Here is a 14998-nt window from a genome sequence, read left to right as displayed (position 1 = left end):
AGTGAAATAGGATTAGTGTTGAAATATACAACTCAGACAAAGTAAAGATTTTGTGGAAATATTAGCGTGGAGGGTTCTATGAAATTAGAGGGCAACTTAAGGCCAATGGCTGCCTACACTACAGCGTAAGTAAACGGAGAGATACCAGGAAAGGAGATTGGAGCATAACAAAGAAATGATTTTACTTGGATATCTACTGGACAGAAGAGGGGAAGCAAGTAGTTGATTTATTCTTGAGCAGGGAGCATCTTCTACAAAGCGATGTTAATGAGTGCCCTTCAATGCCTAAGTGGGCTGACTTGGATGGTTTGAACTAGGTGACTCAGTTCTATAAATCTCATATATCAAAATTTATAACGTAAGGACCAGCAGTGGGTTTCGTGCATCACACTCATGATTTTGTAAATCTGTCTCATCAATATTTCTTAAAAAAGAAAATACATGAGTATGCAGTTATAACATTCACAATAAAGAAAGAAAATGTTAATGATATAAATATGCTTAATAAAAAAGCTAGACAAAAAAATTTTCAAATCAAAGGCACACAAATTAAAATGTGGAACCTTTTTCTAATACTAAATTAACTACGCCATTTTGCTTTAATTGACATTTAAAAAAAATTCTATTCAAGGATGAGCTAAACAAGAATACTGACACATCTGTGGTAACTGTGTTAAATGGGTATAATGTTTCCAATTCACAGCCTTTATCATGTCTAGAATCAAGCATGCAGAGGGAAAGACTGAAATAGTATTTTTAATAGTAAAGAAATCAGGGGAGGGCTTTTCAGGTACCACCATGAACACAGGCTATGATACACTGATCAAAATCACATTAATCAGCCACTGAAAATTAATTTTTAAAAACCCATTGGACATGAAAAAATGTTTGCCAAAGCATTAGGTGAAAAAAGTATTTAAAAATGAATATGGTATTACAGCTGTGCATTAGAGACAGAGAAAATATACAAAAATTAACAATGGTAATCTCCTCCCTCTCTTTAAAAAATTCCATCTACTCTGTATTACATTTCTAATGGAAAACCATTTTAGTAACAAGTACAGTATTTGCCCGAAAATAAGACCTAACCGGAAAATAAGCCCTAGCATGAGTTTTCAGGATGCTCGTAATACAAGCCCTACCCCCAAAATAAGCCTCAGTTAAGATCATCAGCCAGATGGACGCATTTAGTACACCCGTGGCAACTCATGATGGACGTACTGAATTATAAAATAATAGTATTAATATATAATTAAATGTAAACAAATATTATTGACATTAATATTTAAAATAAATAATATAAATTATAATTAAGTATTTGTAAATACCCAAGCGGGAGCCTTTGGACGAGAGGTAAATACCTATGTAAACAGATGAACTCGAGACTTATTGCCAAATGACCAGTGGGAGTACAGACACAACACACGAATAACGTGCACACTTGATAACGAACGGACGTGGTTGTGTCTAATATGAATCTTCATAATTCAATATGTCGTGTGTTGTAACAGACGTACTTAATGCACACGTGTGAAATAAAGAAACATTTTCTGAATTTTGGTGCCTGTAATTTTTCGTCGCTTTTGTATGGACCATCATTCTTAACTGTCATCATTTTTGTTGCCACTCCTGTCTCCTAAGCCTTCAGTTAACACTTGATTTAACGGTAGATTTTAAGGGAATAATATTTTGACCCCCAGACAAGATGAGTGCAAAACGAAAGAGCTATTCCATTGAGTACAAGAAAAGAATTGTGGAGGACTCCCAGAGCAAGAATCTTACAGCTTTCTGCAAAGAGAAGTTGGATCTCCGAATGGTCCGAAAATGGCGAGCCGAGTACGATAACCTCAGTCAACATGTGGACAAGGGAAATGCTAAGAAGCGCAAGTGTGGATCAGATCAGCAACCATTATTTCCTGAGCTGGAAGACATCATCGGTGAATAGATTGCTGACAGGAGAGCAAAGCCTTTGGCTGTGCGCAGGGCTGATATTCAAGCATTTCCCCTTGCAATGGTACCAGTTAGAAATATTCAAACCATCACAACACTGGCTGGATGGCTTCCTTCTGCGTTATGAACTGTCTCTAAGATCGACAACACTGTCCAAGCTGGAAGATACTGAAGTTATTAAACGTGCATTTACATTCAAGTCCTTTGTTGATGCATCAACTTTTCTAAATACCACTCTCCAACATGATTGCTATGGATGAAACTGCAGTGTTTATGGGCCAAGGATCTCAAACGACAATTGATCAGAGGGATGCCTCGTCAATCTACGTTCCCTCCACTGGTTACAAAAGTGCACGTGTTACCTGTATTTTGGCAATTTGTCTGGATGGAAAGAAAGCCCCACCTCTAATCATCACTAAGAGCAAGAAAGATAAGGTTGAATGTGTTTCAGGCATTCATGTTTTTGAAACCGAAAAAGTCTGGTGCACACAAGCAGTTATAAGGAAGTGGGTCTATCTAATGCTGCCACTTGTTTTGCGAGGTGGCCAAAGAGGTCTGCTAGTCTGAGATTCAGCCAGCACTCATCGCGCTAAAGACATGAAGAACTTCCTTGCAGAGAGAAAAATAGATCAAATAATGATTCTCACAGGAATGACTGCCTGTCTCCAGACTCTTGATATTGCAATACAAGCCATTCAAGGACCATTTGTGCACAGAAATCAATGAGTACACTGAAAATAGAATGGAGAGAAATCAGCGTGGAAACTTTGCGAAGCCTGGCCTGCTAGGTCGTGACTTGGGTGAAGAATTCATGGGATAAAATCACTGCCAGCTGTGTTGCCAATGCACTACGAGCAGGCTACGTGGACAAGAAGTGCTCATTTAAGGAGAGCTCTATTGCAGGACATGAGAGATTGGAGCTAATGGTTCTACAGGAAATGGAGTCGCGAGAAATTCAAGCTGGAATTCGGGGTTTGGAGAGTTATAATGATGTTCCAGAAGATGACATGACTATATCTGAATAAATGCAGATTTTTGTATATGAATAAATGTAGATTGTTGTACATGAAAAAATAAGACATCCCCTGAAAATAAGCCCTAATGCGTCTTTTGGAGCAAAAATTAATATAAGACCCTGTCTTATTTTTGGGGAAATATGGTAGTACTTACTACAGGAAGCATATTTTAAAACTATATATATCTTAATAACTTTGTTATATCTTTTCAATCATTTGAATTATCAAAAACTACAACTATATTTCAAAGAAATATATAATTGTATTCCTTTCTCTGAACATTAAAGAATACTTTAGAGCAGTGATCTTTAAACTTTAGAATGGGGAGTAAAGGACAACCCTTGTCAAAATGCCAATTTCCACATTCCTGGGATGAGCGTCTTAAAAATAGGCAGTACAGATGATTTTGACTCAAGGGGTCAGGAAAACTCAGAACAATCAAAATGTAGGTTCATTTGATTTCTTCGCTTATTTGTCCTTTTAGATGACTAAAATTTTATAAAGTTTCTTCCTTAGACCAAAATTACCTATAATGATGGTTTGAACCAAGAAACACTCCTGGTAACTGCTAAATGACATTAAATCTGATTTTATTCAAACATGATTCAACAAAAGCAAACACCAACCCATATGAGAAATTTAAGACTCAAAATTAAAATCTTTAATAAAACCAATCCCTAAGATTCTTTATATCATTGACAATAAATATTTGACACAGTCTAGGGAAAAGAGATACTCAAAACGTATCCGTTATTAATATTGTAGCAACTACAATGCACGTGTACGCATAAGACTGACTAATTAGTGATGTCACACAAATAATTTGAGCGAAATACTTAAATTTAATATATTTATTGAAATGCAGAATGAGCAAGTACAAAATTATATTTTGTTAACAAGAATGCAAGATACCCAGCTAAATCTTATTTATAATGGGAGATGAAAAGAACATATTCTCAACTATCTTTCAAATAAGCTAAATCTAACTCTGCAAAAAAAGAGCTTTGCCCAGCAACTTTGCCCAACACTGAATTGCAAAGTAAGAGCACAACATGTGTGCCCTAAATGTTTATAAGCAAAGAAGTTCAACAAAGAATAAGCTCAAAGTAAGGATTAATTATTTAACATAGCTGCCATTCATTCTCATCCATCCCTGATCTTTATCTTTTCTTCAGCCCTGGTATTTGGATCTTTCAACTAAGTCATAAAAATGCACTAATAAATTAAGTTTTATGCTTAAAATCAAGATTTACAGGCCTATTATGTACACAGATACATACAAAGCACATTCATATACACAATTACCTCAAGCCCTCTGTGCGGGAGGAGGAGTTAGTTACACAGAGCAAACAGTATTACTGTACAAGTGTCTCTACGCCACCACCATCCCACATCCTGTTTCTTAGAGGGTGTGGCTTTCCTTTTTTTAATCTCAGTGCAGTACCTGGCTTAGAAAGACTGGGTAAACATTTGGTGTGATAAGAAAATTGAGATTCAAAGTGATCTGTTCAAGGTCAGAAAGCTCATTTGTGGCAGAAATTCGAGTTAAAAACTAGGGCAATAATGATACTGCCTTCTGCTCCCCAACACACATACCCAAACCCTGTGTATTTAAAGATCTTCATTGCCATGTTATTTGTAACAAGGAAAGGGGTAAAACAAATTTAATGTCTATTAGTGGAGAAATAAATTATAAAAGTTATGGTACATTCAGCCACAGATTAGAACACTAGGCAGCCATTAAACATCAGAGTTAAAATGTTGACCAGGATTTCCATTTCGTAAATTTTTTACTGCAGCATTATGATGAGATCAAACACAGGAAATCATTCAAATGTAAAATGAGAAAGAAATGGCTAAAATCTGAGATAGCCACAGTTGGAAATACTATGCAGCTATCAAAAGTAAAAGACTGAGGCTAAATATAGCCTCATGTTAATGATATCTCTTGCAGGTAAGTCATTTTTTTTTTCTTTTTTTTTTTAGTATTTCATGTATTCTAGGTATTACTACCCTTTTCAGAAAGGTAAGTCTTCTCTGGTGACTAAATAGATCCCACCATGTTTATATGTATACTTCCTTCCTAGAAAATAACACAATCTGTAATTATTTTATGTTTTTTTCTTGTTTGCCTATCTCCCTAAATTAACATAAACCCCGGTAATCTTACTACAAAAGTAATAACATAATTACTGTAATTTATAACTGCAAAAATGTCGTATTTATATAGGAAGGACTACAGAATGAATTACTAAATCAAAGGTTGAGAAGGAGAACCAACCAAGCACATATATTTTTTAAAAATCGAGCTCGTAATAATGGTTTTGGGAGGACTACTTAACCACTTAAAATATAAAATAAAATAAAATTAACACCAGATTCCTCACTCACATCTCACATCAAAAAAATCCACTTGGATTTAAATTGCAAAATAAAAATTTTAATCTATATTATCTGAAAAGAGTGGAAAACCCAATAACCTTGAATCAAGCAGGAGGACATCAAGCACAAAAGGCATAAGACAAAAAATTTTATGGACAATATAAAAACCAAGTTAATACAAAACACAACACAGAAAAAATTCTGGGAAAACGCCAATACCGAACAATAACAAAAAAGTAGCCTTACTTCCAACTATTATAAAGTTACATCATAGGGGTCAAATTCTAAAGTCAACATGCAGTACAAATTAATCTTGAAAACACACCTTATATCATCCATAAAGCACAATTACATATAAACTGACGATGTGTTTTTCCTCCTGCATGAAAACAGATACCTGTGTCTTTTAGCACATAAAAAGTAACTAAGAAGATATGTGGAAGCTGAAAATGACTGGGGGAATAGAAAATTCATCTCTCCCACCTCATACCCACCTTAGGCCAGACACTCATTCCAGTGGAATAGCAGAAAAAAATTGCTCTCACTACTTAAGTTCTCTAATTCCCATTCATTCATTTCCCCTCACCCCTCTCTCTCTGTCAGTCTCTATTTCTTTCATTTTTTTTACGGAAAACAGAACATCTAGTTAAAATCGTGCAAGTTCAAGGCACTCTGCTGAACTCTGCACTATATCCAGTACCTCCAGATGAGTCTCTGCACAGTGCTTAGAACACACCAGACGAACTGAGAAAGACTGGGTGTGGTTCTGCCATCTACTAGCAATGTGATCAAGGCAAGCAACCTAATCTCTCCACGCCTGAATTTCTTCATCTTTAAAATGGGGGTTACAGTAATATCTGCTTCATAGGGTTGTTGTTAAAATCAGTGCCAATTTTAGAACACTGTCTGGCACATAATGTTTATGAAGGTGTTGGCTATTATTCTCCAACTAGACTGCACCCTCAATGTCTATCCCACTTCTGTTCTTAAAATTCTGCCCTATTAACTCCTCCTCAAATAAGGCAGTAATAATCTCCAACCAGGGACAAGCTCTCCTATATCACTTAAACTTACATGATTCTTAATTTCTGTGAAACTCTACTGACTCATATTTATTTCCTAGAAATGTTACTTATTTTTTCATGTATACTTTATGTTGTCATATAAATTATAGGCTCCTTTAAAGAGACAAAAATGTGGGAATACACACTATGCCTCTTTGATACAAAGAAATCACTCAAGAATGTACTACTCAGTAAATACTGCTTATCAGGACCTTATCAGATAAAAAGTTTCCCAACAAAGGACAAGGAGTTTCATAAACAAATCAACTGTTAAATATAGATTTTCAGTTTGTATCAATGTGTAAGTCTTAAACCAAGAACTGCTGTAAGAGCCAAAACTGCTCTAAGTTTAAAATCTCAAAAATGAGGACTTAGCTCTTAAGGAATAGCTTGCACTCTCTTAAGTTAAATATGTTAAAGCAAGTTTAGTCATAACTTTCTATGATTTGCAAACAATGCCGTTATGATTTGGCCTAACCTCTGAAAGGCAGACGAATGTATTAGACACTTACTTAAAACGTGACTATGTGTTAGAAATTACAACTACATAGATGAAAACTTTAGTCCCTGCACTCAACAAGTCTATTCAAAGATAGCTAATTAAACAATAATGTTCAAGGTGCAGTGGAGAAAACAGTAAGGATCTTAACACCCATTTTCCTTTAACCTCAGTTGTAGTCTTATCAAGGAAAACACAAAAGCTGTGATGACAAAATGACTGACCAGAAAAACTAATAAATAAGATACATTCAGAGATCTCCTATTTCCTCTAAAAATCAAGATCAGATGACTTAAATTTTTTTCATCTGAAAAAATGTCTCAGGGATTTTAAACCAAATATCTGCCCTTGATTCCCAGATATTATCCTACTAAGTCTATGTTCAAGTTTTTTCAAAATGTCAGTATCAATAATTTTTGGAAAATCATTAGTTCTCCTAATGGACCAAGGGAGTTTTCTTACAAATTAAAAAAAATGTTTTATTTGTGTACAGTTTGTCACTTAAGATCTCTAACACTACATATGTAAAGGTAAGATGTAGTATTTCTTCACATATAATGATGTTACGAACCTAGGGAAGAAAAGGTTATATTCTATCATTTTATCCATCCATCTAGACCCACCTCTGCTCCACAGAAGCAATGTGCAAGCTAAGAACACTATGCTTCTACTCAACCAGAGACAGGCAAGTTAACCAGCCAAAATATTCTGGTCAATTGATAAAATATTCTTCCCTTCAATGAAGAAGAACTTGATAGCTAATCTACTAATCTAATTCAACACCAAAGTCAAAATATTAGTTGAGTATATTAGCAAAAATTAATGCATACTACATAAAGGCCTAAAATCAACAATTTTCTTTGTCAAAACTAGTCAATCCACTATCTTTGATTTTCACCTTCTTAAAAATTATAGAGAAATACAATAAAGTTGCATCATACTTAGGAATCAGGTTCTATAAAGTCAGTCTATATAAGGTAAAAATATTATAGACTTTTAAGACTGTTATTTAAGATTACTAATCTTATATACTGTAACGTGTTCCTTCATATATAGATAATGTTACCAACCCACAGTCAAAAGAATCTTTGACAACCTCTTAAAATGGACTACAGGCAGGGTAAGGAGTTCACAGGATAAAACTCGAACATGAGAAAAATGAGACTGAATTAAAGAACAAGGAAGGTCATATTTCACTTGCTCTAGGGGTTAAACTCAATGAATTAATTCCCAGGGAAACCATTTGCTTGCTTATGATTCTCTACCCCATTCTTCTTTTTCAAATCGAGAGCACATACGGTTAAGTTAAATGTTCATGTGCTATGACTCCACTATAGCACATAAGCCACGGAGTAAAATTATCCTGGAAAAAGAAGTAACCACCAGATGCTATTTCCTTTTGCAGCATTACCAATTACAGAGAACTTCTCTAGCGCTCTATTCCTCCCCCACCCTCCATTGCTTCTCAACTTTTATTAGTTTCCAAAATTGTGCCATCTTAAAAAAGGAGGCAAGAAAATAAATTCCGTTATGCCACCAAGCTAAATTTTAAAATGTATTTGCATAATAAGAGAAAATATAACTCATGATCCTGGAAGTTACTTGGGCTATTGTTTTAAAGTCATTCAGTTGATTAACACTTTAAAGTTTAGATCAAAATTCAATTGTAGTGAGAAATCATATCTTACCCACAACCATAAGTGTGAATTCAAACCCTCTCTTCACTGATTTTCTGTATACTTGATTGGGGAGATTTGCAAATCCCACGTAGCCTTCAAGGTTCTTCTGTTGCTGAGAAAAACAAAAAGGGTCAAGTTATTCATTTATCAATAAAAATCTTCTGTCACACATTTCAAATTCCCTTCATTAACCTATTGTAGAAAATTATACGATCTATTATTCACGGCAAATCAAACTGATTTTATGTTACCAATGAAAGAGCTAACTGCAGCAGTGGACAAAATGACTTGAGCATGAGTTGACTGACACTATAACGGTTAATTATAAAAATACGAGGGACTAAAATAAAAATTAAAGAAACCTGCCTCAGGGCAAATATTTCAATTTATAGTAAGTTAGTAACAAGATTCTAGTCAATCTAAAAATATTTTTTAGTCAACTAAAAAAATAAAATAAAGGATATTTTACAATAAAAAATTCAGATTCCCCAAAATTATATTAAGAATTATTCTAATTATCCCATTTCAAGACAGCTCAAGCTGTCCTGAAATTTGTCTTCTTATTCATGAAATGAAATAAAAATGTTGAGTATAAAGCAATTTGTTTCCCTAAAGTATGGAAAGCTCTCATGATCAGTGTCAATAAACAATGTCTTTCATGCTGTTATACCAGGACCAATTATGTCACTTCAATGTTTCACATGATCCTGCCACCTCCATTGTTATCAAGGGCATCAGATGTATCTAGATCTTAAATTATAATTTAGTTTTCTGTATGGTTTTTGATTCTTTGATGACCCCAGCAATAGTTTCATTAGTAATTCAAAGAAACCTATTCCTAAATTGGTGTAGTATCTAAGTCTGATTTTCATCTTACCCATTGGTGAAAAAAACTGTCCATAGTTCAGACTATCCGAGCAGAGTCTTACTGGTTAAATTTACTTAGAGGCAGGTATTATTCATCATTAAAATACAACAGCAAAATATTCCTAAGAGGTACACATTTCTCTTAAAAGTTTTTACCACATTCAAATTCTCATTTAAAAAACTCATGAGATCAAAGCATTTATTTATTCAACACATTTGGATTTAACAAAGAACAGGCTGCATTCCTCACTAGTATCACATATGTAGCTAAATAGTCCATCGTCCATAACGTTTTTCATTCATATCAACTAATTTTTACTTTTTTATTCATATCAACTAATTTTTAATACAGATGTTGAGAAGATAAGCTAAGCAAACCAATTAAATTGAGCAGCTAACTTTAAATATAATAATTAAGATACTGATCAGAATGTAGTACTTTAAAAATCAAGTATTTGAAAGCCTACTGTGTGTAGAACTAAAAATATGTATTAAATTTAAGGGTTCCTTGGCTCATATTTCATCCAACTGTAGATTAAATTTAAGATAACTCAGACTGGTAAAAGGTCTGTGTAAATTATCTAGTATACTCACAGCTACTTTGTAAAGAACACATTTCCATCATTCCAGCGTTCCAGATTCCAACAGAACAGATCCACAGAGGAACAGTAAACGAGGAATTCCAAGAATCGTACATGACACATTCAGTCCAAACAGGAGAGGCAATCCATTGGAACATAGCAAAAGACAGAGAGGAAAAATTAAAGTTACTTACATGTAACTCAACAAGTTAGAGGTAAATTACAAATAAATTGAGGGCAGGCTTTTTTTCTGCACATGTCAAATAATACCTTCTTGTGAAGGCCCAGTGAGCTGTAACCAATTGTCAGTGTCTCTTGATGAAATATAGAACAGAAGACCTCCTATCTTTTTATAAAGCCAATTACTATGCCCTGCACCTGATGTTTTGTAAGAAACGGTGGGAAAACTGTTAAGTATGAAGTTTCAGGAAGGTATACAGGGACTAAGTTTAAATCCCAATAAGAAAAAAATAATGTAATTTTCTTACCATTTTGCCTTGTCAAGCACTAGATTAAGTAAGAGAGCCCAGACCAGATAAAGACAAATGTTTTAGCTAAAATGTTTACACAGTGCTATATTTCCATTAATTAAAGTTCAGAATTGGAAGCAATGCAGACTTATGGATGGATACAGGAAAGGAAATGAAGTTAAAGATGACAAGTAGTAACAAATGGAAAAATGAAGTAAATGTGAGCTGTCAAAAATGACGGCCAACTAATGAAGCAGCGAAGAAAACAGACATTTGGACAAAATGCCTGTGAAGTGTCTGTCTTTAATCTATACCGACGCAAATCTACGAGTTATATCACAGCCTGAAACAGATGATGACGTGATGATGATGATGATGACTTTTCAAATGTCACCTTCACAGAGAGGGCTGCCTGCCCAGCCTATCTGAAATGACAACCCCCCACTCATCACCTCAGCACTTTGCTGCTTTATGATTTTCTCCTTAGCACTTACTACCATCTAACATACATTTTATTCATCTTGTTTATTGCGATCTCTACCCCAACCCGCTTCCAACTAGAAGGTAAGCTACATCAAGGTAGAGATGAAATGAATTGTATAAATTGTGGCATCAAAGAAGAAAAAGCCACCTGAGAGAGCTAAAAACGTGTCAGAGAAAATACTATAGGTTGCATATTAAAGAAACGCACCAGACAACAGGCATAAGAAACATGCCTGAGTCTGCCCGTGTGTCTTACTCACTGCTTTATCCTCAATTCCTAGAATAGTCTTTGGCATAAAGTATGATTTGGGCGTTAAAAGTGGGGATGAACTTGGTACGTCCAGGAACAAAAAGAAGGTACACGAATGATTATACAATGATGTGAAGTAGTGGACCAGGGAATAAGTGATAGAAAATGAGGTCAGGGAGGCAGGAGAGGGCCAGGTTATGTGGGATCCAGACAAAAGAAATCTGAATGTTATTTTAAGTATGATGGGAAGCCACTGGAGGGTTTCACACAGGCGAGTGACCTGACCTGATTTGTGTTTTAAAGATAGCTCTCACTGCTAAAAGGAGTGAAAATAAGAAGCGTACCACAATAGTCCAAGAAACAAAGGGGACACTGAATTTAGATGGTGTAGAAGCCAAGAGACATCAGGATTCAGAATATGTTTTTGAGGTAGAATTATCAAGACACTGCTAATGCACTGGATTTGATCGGTGAAGGAAAAAGAGACCAAACTTAACTCCTAGGTTTTTGGCTTGAACAAACTCCCTGGCTAGTGATATCTCGTAGGAAAATACGGAACAGAGAAAGAAAAGACTGGGAGGTGAGGGCCAAAGTTGTCCAAATCAAAAACAGCTTTGAACAAGTTACGTTTGAGGTGTCTGTTATATATCCAAGAAGAGATGTCCAGTAGGTGTCCAGTTAAACACATGAATCCAAAAATTCCAGGGTTGGTTGATGCTGAAAATCTAGATTTTGGAATCAGAAGCATATAGATAGTATTAGGAGAGGATTAAATTCCCAAGAAGAGACTATAGATAAAGGGGGTTAGACAGAGCCCTGGAGCACTCTAGCCCGAGAACGATCAGTCAGTGAGGAGGAACCAGCACTGGCTCAAGTCACCCAACTGTGTTAAATGTGACCAAAGGGTCAAACGAAATACCAAAGACGTGACCATAAAATGTGTAAATAAGTTACTGGTACCTTTGGATAAGAGCCATCTCATAGTGAGGAAGAAGGGTAAGTTGAGAGTGGATAATTCTTTGCACATAACTGTTGTAACATTTTGAATAATTTTACATTTTAAATAATTTAATTTAATTTAAATTAAATTATTAAGATGAAATATGTTACTTGTCAGTCCCCCATATGACTGATTTTCTAAACGGAGACAGAACCATGTCACATTCATCTCTATATTCCCAGCAAAATGCTGATACACAGGAGATATTTTTAAAAGCTGAATGACTAAAATACACTTTCAGGAAGTTTTCTTCTGAGAAGAAACCGTGTCCAAAGAGAAGAGAAAGACTTAGGAAATATACTAACAATATAACATTGGTTGACTAAAACATATAGACCTTTCATATGCCATAATAATCTCACCCTGGATTCTAAAAATCGACCACACTCTGTAATTCAGAAGACTTAACCACCCACTGATTCTTTTCCTGTACAAATAAAATGTTCACAGTGCCAGTGTGAAATATAATCTCTGGATAAAGAAACATTATTTATAGGTGTGAGTGATATAACTGTGACACTTTATAAGCATGTGAATATAGAAAAAAGTATATTTACCAAAATACCTTTAGGTCTTAATAGTATACTTGATTTGAAACGTCGGTTACATAACAACAAACAGTTACCAAATTATCTTTTCTAAAAGCATGTTTATGTACAGTATCTTTTAGTTACATACTGTGCTTCCCTGAAAATAAGACCTAGATGGACCATCAGCTCTAATGTGTCTTTTGGAGCAAAAATTAACATAAGACCCGGTCTTATTTTACTATAATATAAGACCAGGTCTCATATAATACAATATAAGGCCGGGTCTTACATTAATTTTTTCTCCAAAAGACACATTAGGGCTGATGGTCCGGCTAGGTCTTATTTTCAGGGAAACACGATAGAGATGCCAAATTTCTATGTCAAAATTCTTATTTAAGAAAATCAGACTACAACAATTCACTGCTTGTGGAACAGTCAACATGAATACAACGTCCAGGAATTTGTGTTTAACTTATTTAACATTACTTCTAGAAACCAATTATATTCGAAGAACAAGATGCTTCAAACAGCTTCCAATAGAGAGATTACTAGAATCCTTAAGAATTCTTTATATTCTCTTGCCATTTGTCCTTATTCCAAAGAATAAAGTTACCACAATCTTGGCATCTGAAATCCCATTATCATTTTTAAAGGTCTGAATATTAATATTTGCTTTAATAAATTTTCCAGAAAAGCAGCAACTTATTTTGAAAACTGCTACATATGCTTTTCAGTAACAACAAATCGGATCAAAGCAAGTTATAACAGATTGGAAGCCTGACAAAAATCAGAATTTGAGGAAAATTAAGATTATTCTGCATAGGGTCTAATAAAAAACCTTCAACTCCCTGCAGCTTTACAAAATGAGAAGGGCGGCCCAAATTACCTTAATGTGACCAGAAATTCTATTTCTCCCCTTAGTAACTGTAACCAAAAAAAAAAAAAAAGGCTACAAAGTACAAGATTTACATCAATAACTTTAAATTTCAAAGGTAAACATTTGGTCTTCCCTAAAAAGCTTCAAGTTCAATCTGTACTATTTTGGGTTTTAAAACAAAGGTAGACTGCATATTGTTTTACACAGACAAAAGTAAGTGAATTTTTTTCTCCTAAAATTTAGGTAATTCTAAATACAAAGAAACAAATACACACTACAAAAGGAAAAGATATTATCATGAATTTACTTGCTTTCTCCTTAGTATTCTTAACAAAAGCCTCACATCATACACACAGATATAAGTGTCTAGCACTTACTTAAATTCCTATCATCTCTTACACAACCCAAGGAAAAGTTAAAGAACAGCATTTAACTGTTTGGAATAGTTTAAACATAATTTGGTACACAAACACCTAGGTTCTAGATTTACTATAACAAGGACACTAAGACTTTACAAGGCTATATAGGCACGAAATCCTAAATGTTGGCTGTGATGTCCCTTCCCTTGCATTTTTTTAAAGGTTCACGTCTCAGTTTCAATGCCCCTGCTGCTCCTCCCTTTTACTGACATGAGCAATTAATTACGTACTGATAGAAAAAACTTTTATTTCCTTAATTCTATTTGGGAATCTTGGTTAATTTGGTCAAAAGATTTCAATATCTAATTCTATGAACACATGTAGGAATGAGATCACTTAAAATTTAAATGTTTTTTTTCCTTTGCTCTGAACTTGGAATTTAGATCGCTAGTCATAGAATTACTGACCACTCTTTCATTCATTCAAACTAGTTATCTGATCCTTACAGTGTATGTACCGTACTAGCAATTAGGGATGTAAAGTGAATAAAACAAGGTCCCGGCTTATGAAACTAAAACGGTAAGGTCAGGTGAGTTAGAAGGTAATGATAACAACACAGTGATAATATAATACTATGAGGTAGGCAGACGCAGAAGGACGGCCATGAGAACAAACAAGGAAGGACGCTTGTCTTATCTTGGCATCAGATCCTTCAGATCCTGAAGGTCTTGGTCTGATGACAAATGTGGGTAGGTGCTGGAGAATATGGGTTTCAGGCAGGCTAGTTGGTAACCGCAAGGCCCCCCCCCCACCCCCAAAATAGGAGAGCATGGTTCTTTATGAGAACTACAAACATTTCAATACAACTCATTTTCAGGGCCTAGGAACTAAAGTGTAGGAAAGTTAAGCAAGAGCCAGATTATGAAGGACTCTGTTAGCCACGCTAACGAATTAAATTAGACTTCACATCTTGAACAGTTTATGGAGAGCA

General features: G+C 34.9%; 1 protein-coding gene across 3 annotated transcripts in view; it reads right to left on the bottom strand.

Annotated features, from left to right (window-relative positions):
• SEPTIN7 (septin 7) overlaps nucleotides 1-14998 on the bottom strand; it is an 86157-nt gene that overhangs the window by 51718 nt on the left and 19441 nt on the right. For 2 of the 3 annotated variants that reach the window (XM_074340997.1, XM_074340998.1), the window contains exon 2: nucleotides 8600-8702. In XM_074340997.1, the coding sequence (XP_074197098.1) occupies nucleotides 8600-8609 (10 nt within the window). In that variant the 5' untranslated portion in view covers nucleotides 8610-8702. Of the gene's footprint in view, nucleotides 1-8599; nucleotides 8703-10051; nucleotides 10071-14998 lie in introns of those variants that run through there. The other variant, XM_019726311.2, reaches the window with a different exon arrangement.

Source organism: Rhinolophus sinicus, linkage group LG09 (assembly GCF_036562045.2).
Source record: "Rhinolophus sinicus isolate RSC01 linkage group LG09, ASM3656204v1, whole genome shotgun sequence".
Lineage (NCBI taxonomy): Eukaryota > Metazoa > Chordata > Mammalia > Chiroptera > Rhinolophidae > Rhinolophus > Rhinolophus sinicus.
Note: the sequence above shows the minus strand (reverse complement) of the source record. Positions and strands in the feature narration are given on the sequence as shown.